Genomic DNA, 24,384 nt, shown 5'->3' with positions numbered 1-24,384 from the left:
ATATCAATATAAAATATTTTGTTCGACTAAATAGCTGTAAAACATCCACTGCACCCTAAGGATTGTATACAAACAGAACAATAGCTACAAGCTCCGTTACAAACAAATTCAAATATAAAAATATTGGCAGACATCTTCATTATTACAAGTAGGCAATCAAAGGAAATTGACAGAAGAAATTCAAAGAGCGTTTCATTTTTAATCTAAATCTTGTAATTTCGAATATTTAGAGGAAAATTTTATAATTAAAATATTGGGCCCTGGTAAAAGGTACATATAGCAAGCGTTGGAAGCCTTCACCTGACAAGCGGTTATTACAAACTATGTTTGTAAAAAAAAAATTATTACATTTTTTGTAAATTTATCTTAGCAAAAACTAATAGGCTTTTTTAATGTTTTTATAATTAAAAATAATAGTGATGGTTCACTACACCAAGACGGTACCAATTTCAGGAATTTGAGTTGAACTTAATTAAAATAATACTATAAAGCTGAAGAGTTTGTTCAGAAGAACACGTTAATCTCAGGAACTACTGAAACGAATTGAAAAAAATATTTTTATAACGTTAATGTCTGTATAGTTTCCTGAGGGACTCAGAACGTGTCATGTAAAATTTAACCCTTACCTATTATTGTTATTAGACTACACGAGCGAAGCCGCATAAAATAAATATAGTACTTTAAGCACAATTCACATACGACCAACTCAAAATGAAGGTAGAACTAAGATTTGTCAAATTAAATTTGTTTTTCTGCTTTAAATTCGATGCAGAAAACCAAATGGATGATCAAACAAAATTATAGCAGACAGGCGTACAGCAAAGTAATCGTTTAAAGGTTATTTTTTCCTTTTCAGTTACGGAACCTTAAAAACTACCCAAAGCAAGATTCAAACTCCTTACCTAGCATATAAAAGATTGTAATAATAGGCCATAGCGTCCGCCGGTCGCCTAATCTCATTCCCTCGTCGTCAAAATAGGAAATGGTCGTAATCAATCACCAGCTAACTGATTCCGGCAAACAAAGCGTTCACTACAATTGCCTGTGATGTTAGTTTTGGATATATTTCATTGTGATTTTATCATTTTCGCGCTGTTTTTAGATTGAAGGCCTATTAATCTTAAGAACATGAAAAAGTGGTCAAGTGCGAGTCGGATCGCGTTCGAAGGTTCCGTACCATTATCTATAAAAAAGGCAAAAAAATTATATCTTTTTGTATGAGAAAGTATGCTCGGTCAGACTGACATACAGACGGACGGGTCCCGTTTTCAACTTTGGGTACGGAACCCTAAAAAAAGCAGTTTTTTGTGTGACAGTGTCTTGTTTATTAATCTGTTTAACCATATCTTGACAAAGGAAAGATGCGGCGGAACAGAACGGGAACGGAGTGTCTTTCCATTAGTGTCTAGGTTCCTTTTGCATATCCTACTATATATGGGCTTCCTGCTATTCACTATAAAACTAAAAAAATGTAAAGAAAAATGTAACTTAAAGTACCATATTTCTAATTCTGTGGCATCTAGGGCATCGTTGCAGAAAATCACAATAACCCTTCTGACTCTCATTTGTTCTCATTCATGATCTGAAGTATTCGTTAGGATCGTTAGTTTACTCTGCAGGTACAAGTACAAGCATCGCCCACGGAATGGAGAGTTCGTGATTATTAATTGATTCTTCTTTTTTCATTCCAGTTCGTCATTAGACATCTTTACAATGTGTGGTACTCATCTGAAAATATATCTTAATTTTTCCCCATTTTTAATACGGAAGTAACGTTATGTTTATAGTAAAAGTCTGTTTCCAAACTAATATAGAAATTACATATTAAAAATAGACATTTTGTCCAAAATTCTGCCCTACCTTTCTTTTCTTTTTCTTTCTTTCTTTCTTTTCTTTTTTCATTATTGTGTGTTGTTAGGCCAAGTCTTTGGATAAAAGTCTTATTACCATTATCAGTTTTTTTTTTGTTTTTCACCTTCATGCTATAGGCTGCATATACCTAGCAGGGTAGGCAAATGGAACCTACTGTTAAGACATTTCCCAATCTTCACCCAACTTTCGAAAGCGTGTTGAGTGGAGAAACTCAATGATGAACTTAACCATCTTACCACAGTGCAGAAATGAAAATTAATTGTCCTAAGCGGGAATCAAACCCACAACCGTTACGTTAACAATCAAAATCTTTTTTCTTTATAAAACGGTAGTACCTACCACTAAATTGTCTTTGTATATCTATATTGTCTAATGAACTAGAATTAGACGTTATAGAACAGCTGGAACGTGTCCGATTAACACTATACAGTATGTACTGCAGTCTGTACGTGATGGGGGCAAGTATAAATTGTACAGACGGACGCTTATGTTTAATATATAGATGTTTGGACGACCGGTTGTACTAAATGTAGGCATTGGATCCGTCACGTAGCAACGCTTGTTATTGTTAGTTGTTTACTACTAGATATATAAGTAAATTTGGGGAGAAATTTTGTTTTGGTGAAATAATATATCATAAATTCTATAATATATATCATATATATGATACAAATTCTAAATTCAAATTCAAAATATTCTTTATTCAAATAGACTACACTTCATCTCTTTTGAATCGTGGAATGAACATATTTAAACAATAAGCTACCACCGGTTCGGAAAGCAGTTCTGCTGAGAGGAGCCGGCAAGAAACTACATTATATCTAAATAAAGGATTTATGTTGAGTGACGGAACTCAACACTACCCTTTGTCTTATTAACAAAGCTAAGAAATGACAATAAAACATTCCCCCGAATGGAAATCGAACCGACAACTTATCGATTCCTTGATTAATTCTTCATTTAACGTAAAAAAGAAAAACTTGAAACGCTATTTTATATAAAAGTACATAGTTCTGAACATTTTTTACAAAATGGTTTTTCCGAAATTCAATACATATACCTACCACTCGATACGACGCTCTACGTAATTACTTAACTTGCCCGCTGAAAGTTTTGGGCTGTAGATTTTTTTATATAATTTATTAATTACTCACATATGATACTGCAGAAGAGTGCGGCTGTAAAGGCGACAGGGTGTGGGTTCGATTAATGCTTAAGGAATTAAAATATTTAGTATTTTCATGTAACAAGGCAAAACGCGCAGTTGAGTTAGGTGGAAAGTGGGGGCCTCTTATAATTAAATAAGGAGTTGAAAATCAAGAAAATATATTAATATTGTAGATCTAATTGAATTATGAGGAAATGTTCTACCCAATCTTACATCTCATGTAAAATCATGAAAAAATAACCAAAAAGCATAATAATAAAAGATTTGTAAAGAAGTACCTTTTTTTATAAAGAAACTAATGGTTTCAGGTTTGACGTAATATATCTATTACCCTTTTCAATCCCGCATTTTATTACCCCTTATAGATAACCTACAGTGGTTGAAGCTCTAGCTTAAGTTGTCACATTCTTGGTAGCCATTAGAAACTCCTTTTTTTATTACAGGTATTACAGCTCCAACTCCATAGAGACATGGTCAGAATTTTTTTTCCTGGGACCTGGGAACCTAGTGTTAAGACATCCTTTCAGAATAAAATTCATCTGTTCTCCATGATTTCGCTGAATTCTTAGGACATTGCTAGTTTATTGGCGCTTTGCCTCCTTATCAGAGCGAAGAAATGAAAATATTAAATATTTCATTCCCCAGATGAGAATCAAACCCACAGCTACCCACACTTGTGAAAGACCTCCTAAGGTTAGTTGAAGGCTTAATTAAGTCTAAATTATATAAAACGTTATAAAATTTAATTTGAACTACCTTTACTTTTATCCCTGTCCTATTAACTGTGTTTTATTCTATAACAGCGTGTCTTTTTGTCCCCTGACTTCTCACTATCTCATTAAATTTTGAATACTACTTTACTTTAAATATAAAAATAAAAAATATTGATAAAAATTTATTGAAATTATCAGAAAAAAAGTTTTTCTTGTAGTCTCTTCTTGTAGCTTAATCTAGTTACCACAGCGACAAAATGAAAAGAACTCACTTATAATAGTACTATCTAGCTTAGATGATAATAAAATAATATGGTATTATCGAGCTGATCTGATGATGAAGGAAGTATCTGAATAGCTTAACTCTTTAGAGGCTATTAAGTAAAACACTGCAAAAAAACACTGCAGTTTAGGCTCATTTAATGTAAAACGTGAACATTCTATAGCATTTCTAACACTAAGTATAGAAAAGCTTCAATGATAACAAAATAATAATTAAACGTTATTTTTTTTATACAAAAGTTTCTATTGCTGTGAAAATTACATTTTACCTAAAAAGAGGTGTAAATTTTCTTATGACTTTCATTAAAAATCACGTTATTTTTTTCACTTATTCTTATACAAAAATATGAAACATTTCTTCTTTCTTATCCCCTAATTACAAGAAGAAGGCAATTATAGTATAATAGAGGGCCAAATTAGTTTCTATCGAATTTCTGGATTCTTTATTAGGGCGTAATCAGATTTGGTATCTGCAAATGGCTATTAGCACTAAAGCCGTAAGTGGAGGAAAGATATTGTTAGACTATCATTAATTAATATAATTTACTGACATATTAGTTAAGCTTGCTGGCCTTATAAGCAAGTAATATACTTGTTTATTAAGAAATCGTATAAAAAATTGTACGTAATGAGATTTGAACCCGCGTCTCTTCGATGGTTTCCAAGTGTGGAATGACACTTTAAAAAGAGCAGATCCAGAGATCTTAGCGTTCAAACAAACAAACTCTTCCGCTTTATTATATTAGTATAGATATTATAATATGTAAGGATAACTTACGGGGCTTGCGATGAAAACTCAGGGAAATTTATTATTTTCGTTTCCTCACCCTGGTAGAACGCCTAACGACAAATAGTGGTCTTGAGGTCTGCCATTCAATTGCATTACTATTGCATTTTGGTGATTTTTTATTTACATTTAGTGTTTGTTTGATTTAAATCCACGATTGTTCATATATGAAAAAGTTATATCAAAATAAAAAAAATGGTTCAACGAAAACCTAGTGTTAAGACACTTCATTCATCAGATCACATCGGAAATCGAGACATTACAAATAAGCGGCGGTTCTCAACGCCGCAGTGTCCGCTTTACTAAAATTGATAGTAGTAAAATAATGAATTTACAACTTATAAATATAAGTGATTTAGGCTAATTCATTCAAGCTTAATTTTCATATTTTAATCACAGCCGTAAGCTATTATAATAATTACTTTATTCAACGCAGTAAAAGTTTATTTTATCGTCGTAGTAACTTACCGTAGAAACCTGTAGCAATCATAAATATGGCGAGGGCTATTTCATGAGTTTTAAAGTGATATAAAAAAATAACGGCCCTGTACTATATATAGCTGATTTTTAGTGTCGATTAAAAATAGACTGTAAAAATTTAAATTTCAAAACAATTTTTATGTTCATTTAGATTTATGTAACACACTATGATATAAGAGCATATTGGAGTGACAGCGTGTTGAAGTGACAGCGTTTGACTGTGAACGTGATGGTTTTGGGTTCGATTATCACTCGGATGGATAATTACATAGAATAATCCCGTTTTCCCGGTCTGGGAGACATAGCGCGGCGTTGAGTTTCGTTACTTAATATTGCACGCGTGGAAAGCGAGTGGAAAGTGGAAACGAATAATTTAATGTAAAAAAAATAAAATTAGGTACTGTCTATCCTGTTAAACATAAGAAATCGTATTACTGTGCTTTTTTAATAATTACTAAAAAGAATGACTAAAAAATAAAAAGTAAACATTTATAATTTTATTATATCATTTAAAAACATTTATTTTTTTCCAACACAAATCATTACGTATATTTTTCATCGTCAAAATTCTAACATAAAGTTAACAAAATAAATTGGAATTATCCTGTAAGTCTTACAAAGCTCTAGAGCATTAATTCAAATTGAAATTCGATTGAAGTCATCTGATACGGTGGAATATGCCTCTAACGTGTGTTAACTCGATACTCGCTATCGAGTACGTTAACTACTTTAATTATTGTAACTTATCTCTGTCTAGTCTATCTCTAACAAGACAGCGCGGCGTAGAATTCCGCTACTCAAAAGTCTCGAAAATTGTACGAAAAATGGAGTAGAAGAATCTTGACGTCAGGTTCCAAAGGCCCATCCTGCTATATGCGGGTACAGCGTGAAAATCTTTTAAAAAGCAATCTTTTGATTCTCGCTCTTTTGCGTGTTCTTATGCTTTAAAAAAAAAATACGCTATCGACTCTAGTTAAATTTAGAAGTTCAATAGTACACTAATTTATACAATATATTATAAAATCTAAACAAGGAACCATATATCTACTGACTAGATCATTATCAAAACAACGTTTACTAATTTGAGCTTAATTGCTAATTAACTTTGCCAAATAACTTGAATATTTTAACACTGTAGGCAGTATTTGTTATTTTTTTCCTTTTTTTCTTCATTGCTTCAGTTTCACGCTGTATCCCGCATATAGGATGGTAGGCAGAGGGAACCTGGGAACCTAAGTAAAGCAAATATTTGTAATTTTAATTAGAGTGCTATATAATTTGCGCCACGATGTCCATTTCGCACAGATGTTTATAACGATTATATAAGCTTTAAAATATTAATTGAAAATAAGTTACTTAAAATTATATTCTAATTTGCGTCACGTGTTCTAAAGAACTTCTATAAATAGGGTCGTTGGAAACTTTTCAAGTTTTACAAACAATAAATGGCGCTAAGCTGAAGTGCGTTGTTCGTTCGTGTATTGAAATGCCAATTTTATGTTTGTTTCAAATATCAATTATTTAAGGCATATGGCCGAGATATGAGGCGAGAAACTTTTATTTAGAGGGACTGAAATCAGGAAACAGAGGGTCAAAGACTTCTTTCCCTCTTCCTACCCTGCTATATGCGGGCTATGGCGTGATTCTAACATAATGTAATACATATGCTCTATCAAAATCTCGTTATAATAACTACGACGGTATATAATCTCAAAAGAAGCTTTCGTAAATTTGAATATTCAACCTCTTAGCTAAAACTCGCGTACGAGGTGGTTTTAAAGTGTTTAATTTGCTTAAGCATTCAATTTGAGCTTTAAAAGCTTTAGGGCTGGGATAGTTTAGAGACGTTTTTCATTGAAAACTATTAATAATTACGTATATGTATGTATGTATAAAAAATATGTATAGGAAAATATATATTTGTTTTTTATTTTTTTTAAGCTTTACATTCTTACTAGAAATACGCAAAATTAAAGTAATTTGGATGTTAAGTTTCGGGTAAAATACCCAATTTTTCTTTTTCTGCTTATATACGACTAATATAAAAACTGTAAAGAATTAAAAACTTAAATATTTCGATCGAAAAACTTAGATTTTCGAGGCATTAGATGTCGGGGACGGAACTCAGCATTTTGTTACCAGAGCAAGGGGAGCGGAACTCAACGACGCGCTTTGTCTTTGTTATCAGTGCGAGGGAATGAAAATAATTCGTTACCACGAGAGAGAATCGAATGCATAACCGTTACTTTTGCAATTAAACGTTATGCTACTGCATCACGACGGTCTCAATGACGGTTTTGATTAGGGAAATGTAAAATATATGAATACTAGCGGCCCGCCCGCGGCTTCGCCTGTGTGAACTACGTTATTATTAATTTCTGTCTCCATGAGTACCTACGTCCTATAAGGGACGTCCATGCAAAATTTGAGACTCCTAGCATTTGTAGTAATGAAGTTTCATACAAACTTTTAACCCTAAAAACAACCCCTTAGAGTGAGTGACCTTTCGATTTTAAATGTATAGATAAATCCTCAAAAACATGTATTTATATTTAATTTAAAAAAAAAACTTTAACACAGCAAGACGTTGCTCTACTTCTCGATCAGATAACGTAGATACTCTGAGATGCATATGTGGAGCACATTTCCGGTGAAAACGCTCAAAAGTGGGTATTTAGATAAGCGAATGTTATTAACTTACTTAGGTTTATGAAACTTTGTACACTCGTACTTCATGTAACAATGTTTCAGGGAGAGACATTTGACTGGTATTGTATATATTATATATATACAATACATATTTAGTTGATTTTAACTGTGACTTCGTATGTGAAATTGGAAATAACCAAAAGTTTTGTATAGCATATGGCCTTAGGTACTATGGATTACATTGAAAGGAATAACGTGATGTAATATATATAGCCTAGCCTAATGTATAGCCTAGCCTTCCTCGATGGAAATTTATTATTATTCAAGAAAAATATTTTTTTTTATTGAAACCAGTAGTTTTCTAGATTAACATGTTTAACTAAACAAACTCTTTAGTTTATAATAATAATAATAATAAATTTCGTACTCATAGACTTTAAATTTTTCTATCGAATAGTCTCTATGTTGGTAATAGGTTCAAATATTGAAATAATTTCTTTAATTTCACTTAGATATAGTGGTATTGCATTTTAGTGTCTGACTTAAAATTATATTCTTCATCATTCTTGTACTATACATTAAAGTTCAAAATAACAAGTCACGGTTCATTTTTAGAACAATTTACCAAAGGTTCATTAAACTTAAAGCTTACTGAAAAGAACCGGCGGCGTAAGTAACCCAGTGGGGCTTTTATTCACTTTCCCCCGAACGCTATTCGAACCCACAACTATTACGTTCAGTGAGACATTTTTCAACTATGCTACAATGGATCTTATTTCAACATTTGACAAAAAACATTTCAAAGTGCTTTCGTCAAATTTTACTCCCCAGTTTAAATATAGGCTCACGTGTCATATATCAAATTACATAAGAGTCATTCGAATTTGTACCTACTATAATTGTAATAAGATTTATTTTCTATAAATTGATTTATTCATCATGAAATTTCAGTAAGTTTATTTAGTAGAGTGGTCATAATGGTTGTACTGTGTTCATCTATCCTAATATTTTAAATGCAAACAAATGTCTGTGCTTTTAAACTAAATTACTGAACCGATTTTAAAGAAATTTTATATTTTTCAACTAAATGTAATATGTCGTCGATAAATCGCCTATTAAATAAAAAAAAATCACTTCAAAATAATAGTTCCTGCCTGCACCCAAACAAGCTTGTATAATATTACTATCGGCCCAAAAGCTTAAAGCTCCTTAAACTTTCTATTATATAGTAGTCAAATTATATAAAAAGCCTATAGGCTGTTTGGCTATGTGGCAGTTTTTTGGATGTATAGGCTTTTTATATCATTTTACTAAACTAAATATAAAGTGGGGAACGAAAGTGTTTTAATAGGAAACGGAGTATAACACTAGGTTCCCTCAGCCTACCCTGCTGTATGTAGACTACAGCTTGATGCTGATTTATTTGATTCGATTTTAATAGATCATCTAACCTATGTCTTTTATTTTATATTCATGTTATTGTTGACACAATAACATAAATTCAACAAACAACATGCCATTAGGGCGTGAAAACATTAATTTACTATACTAAAGTCAATGAGAACTAGAAGGAGGTGATTTAATAATTTAGTTTTAAATTAGGGGTGGACTTATGTATGAACATATATTCAATTTTTTATTAAAAAAAAAATAATAATTTAACTGTAGGCGCGATAGTTTTGGATTCAATTACCACAATAAAAATATTTAGAAAATAATTTGATTTCATATAAGGCTCTGTAATTAGTAAGCAACAAAGCTATTACTTTTTGTTTGTTCTGTTTTTTTATAATAATTGCCATAGATGTAATTATTATTACCAAGTTTAAATTATATGAGTTGAGTAAGTTGCATATCACACCCGGTCACACTTTGTGTAACTGCGCCAGTCGATTTTTTATATTATATACACGTTTAAAAACCTATAAATACCTATTTTATTGAAATAAAAAAAATGATTAAAACTACATTTCTTAGTAGTTCAAAACAGCGATAAAAATTGCTTCACTTTCAGTACTTTATAGGAACTATCGATTTTATCTCCTCGATTTTAGCACTTACAATCACTTTTGCACCTACGACTGACCTCCTTCTCCCCTTCCTGTTCAAAAATGAAAATTACGTGAAAATTATAAAAAGAACTGGTTGTTACTTAGTACATGGCGATATAAGAACGTAACTTCACTTAATTTCATTTCGTTGCAATTTCTAAGAATTTCTAATAGTAATAAATTTGGAAAGCGATTCCAATCGTTTTTCCATCCCTAGCACCAATTTCCACGGTTAAAGCTAGGTTTATAATTTGGAAAACATCCAAGTGTTCTCCTATGAGTCAGTGTCCAGAAAGGATTGTTTAACGTCGTAAATTGTTATAAATAATGCTGTAATTATTATAAATATGGTTTTAACCGATTTAAAATAAGAGGGGACTCACAATTTGATATATGTTTTTGTATGTCTGTTAGACGATTACTCTGGTAATTATGAATGGGTTTTGATGATTTGTATTTTGTAAGGTAGATTGTTTTAGAGGTGGTCCTATATAAGTTTAATGGCAATTAGTTTATTATTTTTAATCCCAAACTAAGACATTCTTGTTGCCAACCAAGGCATTGTGTGTTGAGTGGCAGAACTCAACGCTGAGCTTTGGCCTGTTACCAGAGTTAGGAAATGAAAATATTAAATATTTCATTAATTCCTAGTAGGAATCAAACCCACGTCGTGCTAAAAGTAGCCTTAATTCGTTACCTACCTATAAACATGAATTTGAACCCGGACCCATCTACTTAAAAAAGTCAGTACAATTTTAATTCACAATATTATTTGTATATAAATATATCTTCTCCAAAATACTGCTCCTTAACTATGTATGTAAAGATAATTTGAATGGGATCGTTTAAACTTTACCGGCGCGTATCTAAATAGATCCATCACAGAGACAGATTTAGAAGTCAAAAGATTTTATCTAAATTTTTGTGGGACAGGAAAAAGATATATGATAATTTTCCCTGACAGTTTCTTCAGCAAAATTCACATGTGGAAATAGTAATTCTTTAAGAGCAGTCTTAATCTGTATACGCAACGGTCGTGGGTTTGATCCGGATCAGGGAAATGATTAAAATTATTTTCATTTCACCGCTCTGACAAGATACAGTGCAGCGTTGAGTTCCGCCACCAATGACAACGCAATGTTCCCATTTGGGAAAAATATTTGGAAAAGGAGAGTTTTATCACTAGGTTTTCTCTGGCAAAAGGAAGAAGCTGGTATTAAAAAATAATTGTAAAATTCACAACAAAATAATTTCATTATGAGTCATATTAGTATAGGCAAATCAAAAAAAATATAATAATAATAGAGCTGTCCTAATGTCAAAAGTCTAAAATTCAATCCTCATATTTGTAGGACATTAAGAATAGACGAGTTCATTTTAACTGACATCATTAGTGAGGCTTGAAGCATTGAATGAGCTAATACAGTTATGTTCACACATGACATTGTATTGATAATTAAATAAATTATTAATTAATATCTAATAATTAATAAATTAATTATCAATAGTAAGAATTTTACTTGTTAATGGGTTATAGAATCTATTGGCGTGAAACAGCTTTAGGAGAATAGAATATTAAATAGGAATAGGAAATAGAATATAAAAATAAAAATAAGCTTGCTGTGCCCTTCTCTAGGCTCCATAAAGTGTCTCACTCATTCGTAGGTCAAAGTATACACTTTTATAACAAACTTCCAAACGACATGGTTAATTTATCACTGAACAAATTTAAAAAAGTGGTAAAGCACAGGCTCTGCCAAAAAGCTTATTACTCTGTTAAAGATTATGTTCGCGATAAAGATGTTTGGAAATGAGTTGCTCTATTTCTAAGTTAAAATTGTTAATTGTGATTTATAACAAATGTTGGCATTTAAAAAGAGTGGCCATGAGTTTCTTTGCCTGTATCTTCTCATGAGCTCAACCATTTGAACGGGCTTTTTTCAAGTCAAAATTGCACATTTTTTTTGGTTATTTTGTTTTCCATTTTTTTTTATCTTTTACTAGCGACCCCCTTGCGGCTTCGCCCGCTTTTACTACTGGATTATTCATATAATGTATGTTTGCAAAGCACTTAAGATAATGTGAAAATTAATTAAACTCTAATGCAACCCGCATTTTCGTAGTTTCAATAAGGATTTTCCAATTGTTTTACACAGCAAGGATTTTTTAGTAGGTACCGTAATTTTAAATCTGTGCTACTAATCTTTTCAAGTACTTATTAAAATATTTTTAAATGACTATATTTAGATAGTTAAATGACTATTTTTAAACGGAAGAAATTATAAACAAAAGCCTACCTACTAATAACTACTACAAAAAATATGAAACCAAATATATCGCGTTGAAATAATACATTCAACTCCAATTATCCAATACGTGCAAACGCATCTAAATCTTCGTTGCTATGCCTCTATAGCGGGCGGGTTTTTTTTTTCGAGCTTGTGGTTAATGCTGAAGAGGGTATTCTGTCCCTGGTGAAAAGCAAGCACTACGTGGCTGTCTGTGAGGAAAATTAAATAGAATACATTGGCCGGGAATCAAACCCGGGCCCGCGTGGCAGGCGAGCATTCACTGAACCACCGATGACTGCTCATGACGCGCTTGTATAAGCAAAACGTCGCGGGGCGCGTTGCGCAGCAAGGATGTTTTGATATTGTATCAACTTCTAAAGTACTTATTAAAATGAAAAAACAGTAAAAGACAGTTTTGATCTACATTAAATGGCCAACGTAACTAATATACTTATTTATATGCTGAGAGTAAGGGATAAGTAAAACTTGAGTCGGCACAGCTGATGTGTCAATGGCGTGATGTGTCAACAATTAAATGCGTTTTTCTCTAATACTATTCGCAATTTCGAAATAGTGTATAAAGCAAATTTATCTTCGTTTAACGTAGAAAATTAATAAAGTATTTTAAAGGATAAGGATTAATACCATTATGGAAAAATATCCCTCACAATAAAAAATATATTGAAATTACTATTTTTAGACAGAAATGTGATCACTACACGTTATTCTTAAAAGATAAAAATATGCTGTCGCGGACTTTTTTGTAGATCTTATTAAGAGGAACAATACTCCAGTACACTATTTTCATGTAGTACTTACCATTAAAGCAGCGCATGCGCGAAAGTGTCTCAGCGGGTAGGACTTTAGACACATTTATCGTATTTATGTTAATTTACATAAGAATGTACAAATAATAAACTATATATAAACCTTCCCTGAGAAATACTCGACCTAATGGTGAAAACCGCATAAAAATCCGTTGGGTGGTTTAGAAGAAGAAGAGTTAGAAAGTTCAGACAGACACGAAAAGCGACTTTGTTTTATAAGATATAGGATGACATGTCCAAGTTAAGCATTTTTATGGAATAAAGATATTTTGACTTTGACTTTGACTTTATTTTCATGATCGTTTTGGTAACAAGGCGAAGCACGGAATTGATTTTCCTGAGCCAACACACAATACCTTGAAAATTGGACCAAGATTGGGGAACGGAGTACCTTAACACTAGCTCCCCTCTGCCTCTCTGCTATACGCAGGATACAACGAATATTCCACACGGACAGAACCACAAGCACAACACTAGTCTTCCAACAAATGACATTAACACCGATATCAACCACTGTGCACGCCGCCCAGGTATTATGTAAAATATATTTTGGACAACGGCCAACGCCGAGACGCTCGCGCCGTCTCCGTATCCATCACTGTGCACGCTATGACTCCAGACGTTACACAAATTAATATTGAATTAGGGACTCTTCGTTTTATCTTTATGTACTGTACTCGTATCTAGTGGGTGTAGTGATGAATCACTACGATTGGGAAGAATAATTAGTGGATATAATTGTGTTCTTTATGAATTTTAGGCTATCGTTTGAGGTTAGATTTCCATTTGAATGAATTAATTATTTTCATTTTTTCGCTCTGGTAATATGATAAAATACAGGATTCAGTTCACCACTAAATACCTAAGGTTTCGGAAATTGTTAAAAAGCGGAGAACGGAGTATCTTAGCACTAGTATTCCTCTGCCTATCACTGTTATGTGGAGGTCAAGTGTGAACTAAAAAATATACTTAAGGAAGAGCTTTAGGAATTTGGAAAATGAAAAGGATAAAAATATGGAATTTTTTTATAAAATCTAAGATCGTTGCGGTACAGTGTCATTTTGTAACGTGATGGTTGTGAGTCCGATCCACACTCGAAGAAATAAATAATTCGATTTTTTTTATAGCTTCTCGCTCTATCCCGCATATACCGGAGTAGGTAGATGAAACATAGTGTTAAGACACTCCGTTCCCCGCTTACCGCACAAATTTTCACCTCGCTTTGATAAATATAAATACTTTAGAATATTAATATACTGTATAATATATAATATTAATATAGTAACCAAACTTCTGCCTTCCTTAGCGCTCTTGGCAGTAACTTTGTTTAGTCTATCATAGGAGTAATAAATCAAAATGCGTACGTGTTGTGGCATATAGAAATTATAGAGTGCGCTCTAAATATTTCAACAACTGGAACTTATTATTCTGGAGCCGTCATGGAGTAGGAAAACGTTGGGAAATCGACGATTGTAGATTCGATTTCCACTCGTACAATTTATATTTCCATGTTAAGATAACGAGGCAAAGCGTGGCGTAGAGTTACGCCATTCAATAGACAATGTCTCAAAAATTGGACGGATATCCTCTGAAAAATTCCACTATTTAGGTCGTGGTTCCATTATAACACGAACCTACATACTTATCAAGTTATGAATTAAAATAAGCTTAAACTCGAGTTGTTTCCTAATAACCTCTGAAGAGTTTCACCATTCAGGTCCTTGCTTCATCATCAGACCATATCGAAGATATTGTATTAAGCTACTACGTATAGCTGTCATGTTTAAAATAAATTTATTTTCTTAGAATTTCCACCGACGATTGTTGACCTAATAAAAACAAATTAAAAATAGATGAAATTCCTAATATAATTTAGATTAACTTTATTATTTTCATCTAAATATTGTCACCAAAGCTACCCATCCAGCGTAATGTCTTACAAATACTTGTCTAATATCATATTATATGAGAGTCACATCTGCTGTCATTAGTCAGTTTTTACGATTCGCAAACGTCTTTGAAGATCGCTTATTATTCTATTTATATTTGTTTTATTAAGCAATTATATTATTTTGGTAAGGTCATTATGGTACAGTGGAACAGCATGGGAATGTAAATGCGAAAGTTGTAGATTTGACTCCCACTTACGGAAACCAACCCTGCTATAAGCTAATGAGAGACTGAGATATCAGTGAGATTTCAATAAGTGAGGTATTTTCATGGTGGCGCTGAGAATATTCGTTTTCGGGAATATTTGTGGGATAAAGCGTGAATCTGAAAAACAATAACCTTAAACATGCCATAGAATTTATACTAACATAATTCTTAATTATAAAGCCAGCGTAGCTCAGTGCACAGTGTTCCTTAATAAACGTGATAGTTACGGGTTCGATTTCAACTTAGGGAATTAATTTCCTAAATTGTTTTCATTTTCTCGCTATAGTAAAATAGAACAGCATTGAGTTCCGATACTCAAGACACAATATCTCCAAAATTAAAAACTGCCAAGCGGGAATCGCAAAGTGAAGATCAAGCTCAGTGGCGTGCCATTGGAGAGGCCTATGTCCAGCAGTGGACGAGGACAGGCTGATGATGATGATGATGATGATGAAGCGGGAATCGCGCTACCATAGCTTTTTCTCATTACAATATGAGTAAAATCGATATTAAATATAGGGTTAGTTCGTAAAATAACAATGTTATAGCAGAACTTGCACGAACATTGAATATAACGGCCTCAATATACTACGGAACCCATGTTGTTTTGCCAAAATTTCACTTCCCTATAATTTGAGTAAAATAGCGCACTGCTTAGTTTAACTCATGTGTTTTCGTTAAATTATACGCAAGAAAGCACTTGAGCAGTGAAGTTGTAAGACTTGGAAAATGTAGGTAACTAATTTGATTATTGCTTGAAGCTGAATTTGAAGAGCACAGTGTCTTAACACTAAATTCTTCTTGGCTTTGAAAAAGTTAATTTATTTTAGGTTACATATTTAGACCGGGAGAACCATCAGTATTTATATATAATTATTTACCGATTGCAAATTGAACTTATAACCATTGCAGGTACTGATATTCCTCAAGTTCTCCACCATGGCCTCATTCTAACTAGAATTTACTATTTTTATTCCATGTTTCTTAGTAAATTGCCGTATTCAAACCACCGCATCGCTTTATGTTAATTTATTTTAGGTTATTTCTGCTAGCATTCGAGCATTACGTTACTGAGCGAAATATGAAATTATATTTAATAGAAAATATTTAAATTTATAGCTCCTTTAGTTGAAAGTTATTGTAAAATTGCGGCATGAGGTGAAGTTTTCTGAGAAATTTGCATTATATTTGTTAAATGTCTTCGTGTGGTTGAGGTATATGTTTCTATTATACATTTTACGAAGACTGTAATAGCGCAAGGGCCTAAACGTGCGACAGTAAACGCGACTGCTTGTAGGTTCGACTCCCAATCGAGAAAATGATATATTTAATATTTTAATTTCCACGCTTTGGTAACGAGGCTTTGGTTCAATGGAAAATAGGGAAAGGAAGTATCTTATTGGGAACGGAATATCTTGACGTTAGGTTCTCAGACCCATTCCTGGCTTATAGATTCGTTCTGCTAACTGTTCTGATACACCAAGCGCGGGCAATCAAATCCTTTTTTAACCGACTTCTGTAAGAAAAGGAGGTTATCAATTCGACTGTAATTTTTTTTTTTTTTTTATATTTGTTACCTCAAACCTTTTAACTGGGTGAACCGATTATGATATTTTTGATATTTTTATTTGAAAGGTATAGCTTCCCGAATGGTCCCAGTTTTTTTTGGTCCATGTCTGACAATGGTATCCATGAGAAAATCACATAAGTCTTAAATTTGCATTAGGCATGTGCGACTAATAGCCGAATAAATCAATGTCGCCCCAACCGATTTTGATGATTCTTTTATGTGATGATGATTTTTATTTGAAAGGATACACTTCAAGGATAATTTGGTGAGAGTTTGGTTAGGTTTCGATAATGGAATCCGGAGAAAATTGAGAAAGTTTGTTTTTTTTGGTAAAAAATTGATTATACTGTAATAGTTACAAGCAAACACTTTTTAAATTGATGTCAGAAGTGAGATTCCTGATGGTTGCATTTCTTTTCAACCAACCCCAAAAAAGAGGATGTTCTCATTTTCAACCAACTTCAAAGAAGGGAGATAGATTCCCAATTCGCCCGAATACATTTTATGAATGTTCTTGTCAATATACCAAAATGTAACTTTGCACAAAAATAATACCTAATTAAATGAAGTTTTACATAGGACAATCACAACCACTCGTTGAGAACCACTACCACCACCATCACCACTCGTTCAAGAAGCATCATTTTAAGTGATGGGTAGATCATCACTAAAAATCGTAAAATAAATTGATTTTTAACAAAAAGGAAAATCGACTTCTAACAACGAACTAAAAAGTGAAAAATAATTTTACAAAGATTTTATAATTTTGAAGTCGGTGCCAAGTAAAACAAACAGGCTTAGTAATTAGATATTGTAGTAAAGGTGTTGTAGCATTAGTTTGACACCGACTTCAAAATTATAAAATCTTTGTAAAATTATTTTTCACTCTTTAGTTCGTTGTTAGAAGTCGGTTTTCCTTTTTGTTAAAAATTAATTATTTTTTTTTATTTATTATTTTATCTTCACGTTATATCTCGCACATGTAGCAGATTATGCAAAGGGAACCTGGACGTAGTCTTAACACACTCTGTTTCCATTAATACATTTCACATCCCTATTTTCTGCCGACTTCATAGCCTCAATGCTTAATATCTTTCTAAATTTATACTTTTCTCATAATCTATTCTCTTAAGTGGAGATCGAACCCACAACCATTACGTTCACAATTAAGCACTGTCCGATTGCACTATGATGTTTTCACATAACTTTAGTTATTTCATACTAGTGGCCCGCCCGCGGTTTTGCCCGTTTATGTTGATCAACTTTTTCTAGTATATCTCTTAGAGATTAGATGAACTGCTAGGGTTCCACGTCAGGTACTCCAGACCTTCATTTTTGTTATGTGGGTAGAAATTATTTGTCATCTTGTTCAATTTCCCCAAGGCAGTATATTTATATCTCTTATAGTTTAGACAGGTTGTTAAGGTTCCACATCGGGTATCCAGATTTTTAAAATAAAATATAACTCTATTACTGTTCCTGAACCCTCCTCAATTATTTTTTGTAAATATATTCAATGTACGACGCGCCATTTTTATTATTATTTCTTATTATATGTATTATCTTATTAGATATATATATACACTGTAGAGTGAACAATGTACATAATATAATAAATTATAATTTCAGAAATACTACCTCAAATATTTCATTTATTATAAAATAAACAACATAATATTTTAAAATAATATATTATAAAAATATATTTTGTAAATGTTCTGTAAAAAATGAATGATATCTGAAACATCGTGTTATCTGGCACACACTCAAATCTATCTAAAATAAGGTATAACTTCCGGTAAGCGTTCTACAAAATGGCATTTGTTTTACATGTATAGTGAGTGACAAATAAAAGATTTTTATTAGTGAGTGACTTATAGACACTACGTTCTCCGCGTCCCACCAAATTCAGGACACGCAATCGTGCTGAGTAATTAATGCTTCATCTTGTTTAGCCAGAACGGAGAAATAAAAAAATACATCCTCAGAGTGATGGGGGATCAAACGCCAACCATCGCTTAAAGTCAGACACAGACAGATCGCAGACCTCTGGATCCGTGAAATGTGCTGTAAGGCTTCAAGTTCCACGACTTCAACAAGTTCTGTTTTGTTCTTTCTGCCTTCATCTGCCTATTTGTTGGAAACGTCCTTAAAAAAACATTATTTTCTTATAGATTTTTTTTCTAGAAGCTTCAAATATCTACATCATTATTCCGTGGCCAAATTAAAACTTCCTCCGAAAGCATAGCTTTTTGTTGAACTTGTTTGCTTTTATAATGTACGCGATACCTTTGGGAATTGTCTGCGTTATAGTATGAAAATAACTTTAAAATATTTTTAATCAGTTTTATATGTAAGAATTATATATAAATGTGATGATGAATTATATATTATATTACATTATAGTAGGTAATTTCTTATTTTTGTTTGTATAGTATAGGTGTTTTATATTTTTTTCTGTAATGCTTTTACACATTAAATTCGCCGTTTGAAACCTCAAATTCTACTTTTTTAAGCTGCATGCTGTACCAAGCACATAGAAATCTCGATTGCTCCGAGTGGGAATCGCACGCCTGTGCCGCTGCACTACGATGGCCTCAAATTGTATTTTGACATACATATAACATAGGCACAAGTGTGACAGAACTCTCCGCTGCATCTTATCTTACCGGAGCAAGAAAAATGCGAATATTTATTTTGAGACATACGACAGTCTCAACCTACTCGTAAATAAATATTTTTATAAAGATTTATAAAATGTGTTTCTAGAAAGGTAAATTTGTAGTCAATTTAAACGAAAATATAGCATGTTAAATATGATTTTATATGAAAACAAATTTCTCCGAATCTCTCCGTGTCTCGAAACTCGGTAAATCTTGAAGTAAGCCGAATGTTAAATAAACGAGCGATGCTTGAATATTTTATGTAATACATCATGCTGATGCAGACAGTATTCATATTAGGGTTGCGTTATTCAATTTTTTTTTTAATTTACAAAGAAAATAGTTTGATATCGCGATACTCTAAAGATCATCGTTGTGAATTCTTTTCCTCGCTTTACTGAGACAGAGCGCAACGTTAAGCTCTGCCTCGAAAATTCTGCCTATCGAAAGCAGGTGATATTAATTGGCTTAATTAAAGAAAAGACAATTTAATTGAATTAATACAAAAACAATTTTTCAATAGTCGTATTTTTCCATTTAGCTATTTTTACTAAAAGTATGAATTAACGGCAAATTTCATAATTCTAAGCCAACGGGAAGTATATAATAGACTAGCGGACGCGCGCAGCTTCGCTTCCGTAATTAGGGGTGAATTCTAATAAACCATGAAAAGTGTTCAATTTTGAAGAGTCTAAATTTCAAATTTTATAAAAATCGGTGGCAATTTAAAAAAAATTCCATACAAATTTTCAACCCCTTATTTGCACCCTTAGGGGGTGAATTATAGAAAACCATGAAACACATATTCAATTAAATATTTTTAAGAGTCTAAATTAAAAATTTTATAATAATCGGTGGCGTTTTAAAGATTTTTCCATACAAACTTTCAACCCCTTATTTGCACCCTTAGGGGAAGAATTTTAGAAAACCATGAAACACGTGTTCAATTAAATACTTCTAAGAGTCTGGATTTCAAATTTTATAAAAATTGGTGCCGATTTAAAAAAAAAAATCTATACAAACTTTCAACCCCTTATTTGCACCCTTAGGAGGAGAATTCTAGAAAACGATGAAACACGTGTTCAATTAAACACTTTTGAAAATCTAAATTTAAAATTTTATAAGAATCAGTGCCGATTTAAATTTTTTTCCATACAAACTTTCAACCCCTATATCACCCCTTTAGGGTTAAAATTTTTCAAAATTCCTTCTTAGTGGATGTCCAGATTACAAAAGTAAACATCTGTCCAAATTCCACGTTTCTACGCACAGCGGTTACGGTTGTGCGTGCGTTTTACCTCAGTCAGTGAGGACAAGTTCTTTTATATATATAGATTTTGATTTCGCGGGAAATTCCAAGCTGACCAAAGATGACTGCTCGTATTTTTTCATTGCGGAGACTTTAAAGTAATTTTTTCTCAAGGACAAATACCTATTTAAAATTGATTGGTATCTCTACACTATCTTAACATTTTTCCTTAACAAGGCTTCTGGGTCTTTGCCATGCCAAAAAAATCCGATTGACAGACTGACACACACATAAAATACTGAACCCTGATACATTAAATAATTTCCTTCCTTCTCTCCCGGAGTTTATTTTACAATAAATAGATGGAGAGATACTCCATCATTAAGCTTTAACTTTACAAAAACAAACACGCATGTATTACGAGTAAATATTTCATATACTATTATAACCGTAGCGTTTGTTATTTCAACCGGCGCTGGTTTTATGTTGAATTTTGACAAGGTCTTAACTGTTAAATGTTAGCTTTGAAATAGTACTGTTTTATGATGTTTTGGAACTCTGTCTATCTACTCGTATGTGTGTAATAAAAGTGTATGAGTCATATATTTTTTCAGTAGCTTTCTAGTTTCTGATGATGTGATAGTGTTTGTGATAGTGAGATGGAAAAATAAATAGTTTTAATATTAGGCTAAAAGCTATTTGTTTCATATAGGACTGACTAGTTGTCGCTCGCAACTTTGTTTACCTGGACTTCAATAAAAATGGAAAATGGAAAACTCTGTTTTTTCCACTTCCTTATGAAGTTTGAGAAATTGCTCTTAAGGCTTCCTTACCTACATGCCAAATTTTCCATTACATCTGTGTGTTGTCTGTCAGTCACTCAGTAACGGAACAGTTCTAACAAGCTAAATTTGCAGTAAACCTGTAATAATAACATGGGAATTCTCTTAATTGTAAACTTAGGTAGTATATGTACAATTAATTTTCGCAGTAGTAAGTCATCCCACGCCAATCTTCTACGAATTAGATACGAGGTAGGAGTTAATTCAGTTATTCTATTAGTAATATTCTGTCTCGGATTTGTCTGACTTATAGGACTCTTTTTATTTACTTGACCAGTAAAGAACGTAGTGACCTAATATATTTTTCCTTCGCTATACATATCCACTATATCTATCACTCTTCGTTCTCCGCTTTTCGACCGATTTTGAGACACCGTGTGTTGAATGGCAGAAATCCTCAATAAATATAAGTAAATACAGAGAAAACAAATGACAAACTGTTGAAGCATATACGTTTATTAACGCCCAATAGAAGTAATAAATAAAATCATATACAAATATATCAAACCTAAATTCTGACAAAGACAATAATTGTAAATGAAACTAATTTATACGAAGTTCTTTTCAAATTTTCTATTATTTCTATGTTATTCTAAATAATGGTGCCATAAATTTATTTAAACAAAACGAAATGCGTAGAATATTTGAAAACTGTGAATTTTCCTTTATTATTAATACTTTGAAATTGAAATAAAGAGCTTTTTTTTGCTTGACACGTCAAAACCGTCGTGGGAAGTCTGCCAGAATAAAGATAGTCTAGGAGCCGATTTGTTTTATTTAAATGTTGGTTATGCATTGTTATGTAAACTGAGTTGCGCATACAAAAATAAATAAATCTATTACAAAATTGTAATTTATTTATATTAATAATATTATAATATATATATAGTCGAAAATATATTCGAAACTAAATATCCGATTGTCTTAACACTACTCTTACTATAATCTACAAATTGATTATTTAATCTGGTGTCGCGCGAAACTAGGCCAAATAAAAAAATAAATAAGACCAAAAACCCAGTCACCTCCTATACTATTTCGGAACATCTGTAAAAATAGTGGCACACTAACATCGTGCTCAGTTTATTACATACGGCGTCGAAAACATCGGCTTATATTGGATTGCAAATTTAAACGTTTCAGTATTGACAATCTTTTATTTAGAGACAGATATAGCTTTGCGTTTGTGGTTTATTTTTAGTGGTATATTATAAAGTGTTATATTATAGTATAAGGCGTTGTAGAATTTGTTTTTGAGGTATTAATATGTATTTTTTGATTCAATTAAGTTAAATTTCGAAGGTGTTTTTCCTAGTCAGTAAGTATTTAAACATTGGCGTTAGAAAATAGACAAAAAATCGTCCTGGCGTAAACGTGGCGGTTGTGGTTCGATACCGACTAAGGTAAATGAATTACTTTTATTTGGTCCTTGCTTCGTGGTATGATACAAAACGGTGAGGTTGAGTTACGCACTCAACTCACAATATCTCGAAAATTGTACGGATAGAGGAGAACGGAGAGTTTTGACACTAGATTTCCTCTATGTAGGAAAAAGCTGTTAAAAGATATTAAAGGAAAATGGGGAAAATCTTTATTTACTTCACGAACTTAGATTACAAAGGAAGTGCGCATACAGGTCATGTCTATTTATATAAGAAATATTGGCCCAAAGTCCATTAAAAGTGCTATAATGAAAAGTAATTTTACTAAAGTAATGGAAATAAATCGTTGTTGCCCTAAGGCAATAATATAAGCTTAAAAGCTTTCACGGTCACTAGCCATATAAATATTGTGTATAGGTACTTAGAAAAAATGCCTTATATTTTGGAAGTTATAGTGCTTGATTTTTTTTTTTTATGAATTTAGTTAATAAATTATTATAAAAATTGTAAAAATTTGAACCAGCGCCGAAAATAGTCCAAGTACAAATTACTTATGTTCGCAGTTGCTTGATAAGAACATAATGACTTAGTGGTCAGAGGACAGATTCCAGGAGTGAATTTAAATCCCGCTAGATAATATTATATTTTAAAAAGATTATATTCTTCTTTCTTTTGTGTAATTTAAAACTTATTTTATAATATTCTTTTTTATTTGTTACAGTTAAACAGTGAAGTGCAGTGTAGTGATGTGCTAATTCTATAAAATTATAAAATGGAACCGTCATTGCCTTTGGAGGAAGACGAGGGTAGGCCTCAACAGGGCTCCACTGGTAGCGGGTCATCGTCTGGCACCGGATACTACGGGCATAAGAATGGTAAGTCATAGTAAAAAGCACTAAAATATTATAGGTAAAGTCTCGAAAGTGAAAAACTGCAAATTTCTTCTATTACTATTTTGAACGGGTAGTTGTCGATTATATAATACGTTTAAAAAACGCATAAACAATGAGTGTTTTGAATTTTTTTTAAATCTCATAAAAAGTATTCTTCTTGGTAGTTCAAAATAGAAATAAAAACAGGTATGTTTTTGTGTTTTTATTTTAACAATATGAAATTAATGAATGCTTACATAAAATTAATATTAAACTTTCTTAGAAAAATAGTCAATCTAGCACACAAAGATATACTTATTATTAGAACAAATTTTGCTACGGTACATGTACTCTCTACAAACGTGTATTTTCAAAGTTAGCCATTTCAACATGTGAAATTATTTGCTCGCCTTCAATAGTGTCACTAAAAAAACAGCAGGAATCGGTTAAAATGATATTTTCAGAAACTATGAAGTAGAAATGTGAACTGAAATAAAGTCGTGAAATATACTTTTAGATGAAAACTAAA

General features: G+C 32.2%; 1 protein-coding gene across 7 annotated transcripts in view; it reads left to right on the top strand.

The window, feature by feature from the left end:
- LOC146533570 (KH domain-containing, RNA-binding, signal transduction-associated protein 2-like) overlaps positions 1-24,384 on the top strand; it is a 153,814-nt gene that overhangs the window by 45,136 nt on the left and 84,294 nt on the right. For 5 of the 7 annotated variants that reach the window (XR_014878540.1, XM_085194193.1, XM_085194198.1 and 2 more), the window contains exon 3: positions 23,705-23,858. Coding sequence is in view for 6 of the 7 variants with exons in the window: in XM_085194193.1 (XP_085050319.1) it covers positions 23,756-23,858 (103 nt within the window). In the remaining variant the exon portion in view is untranslated. The other 2 variants (XM_085194195.1, XM_085194194.1) reach the window with 2 other exon arrangements.

The sequence above is a fragment of the Heliconius melpomene genome, chromosome 12 (assembly GCF_056956725.1).
Source record: "Heliconius melpomene rosina isolate 202511_hmr_F chromosome 12, ASM5695672v1, whole genome shotgun sequence".
In the NCBI taxonomy this organism is placed as follows: domain Eukaryota; kingdom Metazoa; phylum Arthropoda; class Insecta; order Lepidoptera; family Nymphalidae; genus Heliconius; species Heliconius melpomene.
The sequence above is the reverse complement of the archived record's forward strand: the minus strand, read 5'-3'. Positions and strand labels throughout refer to the sequence as shown.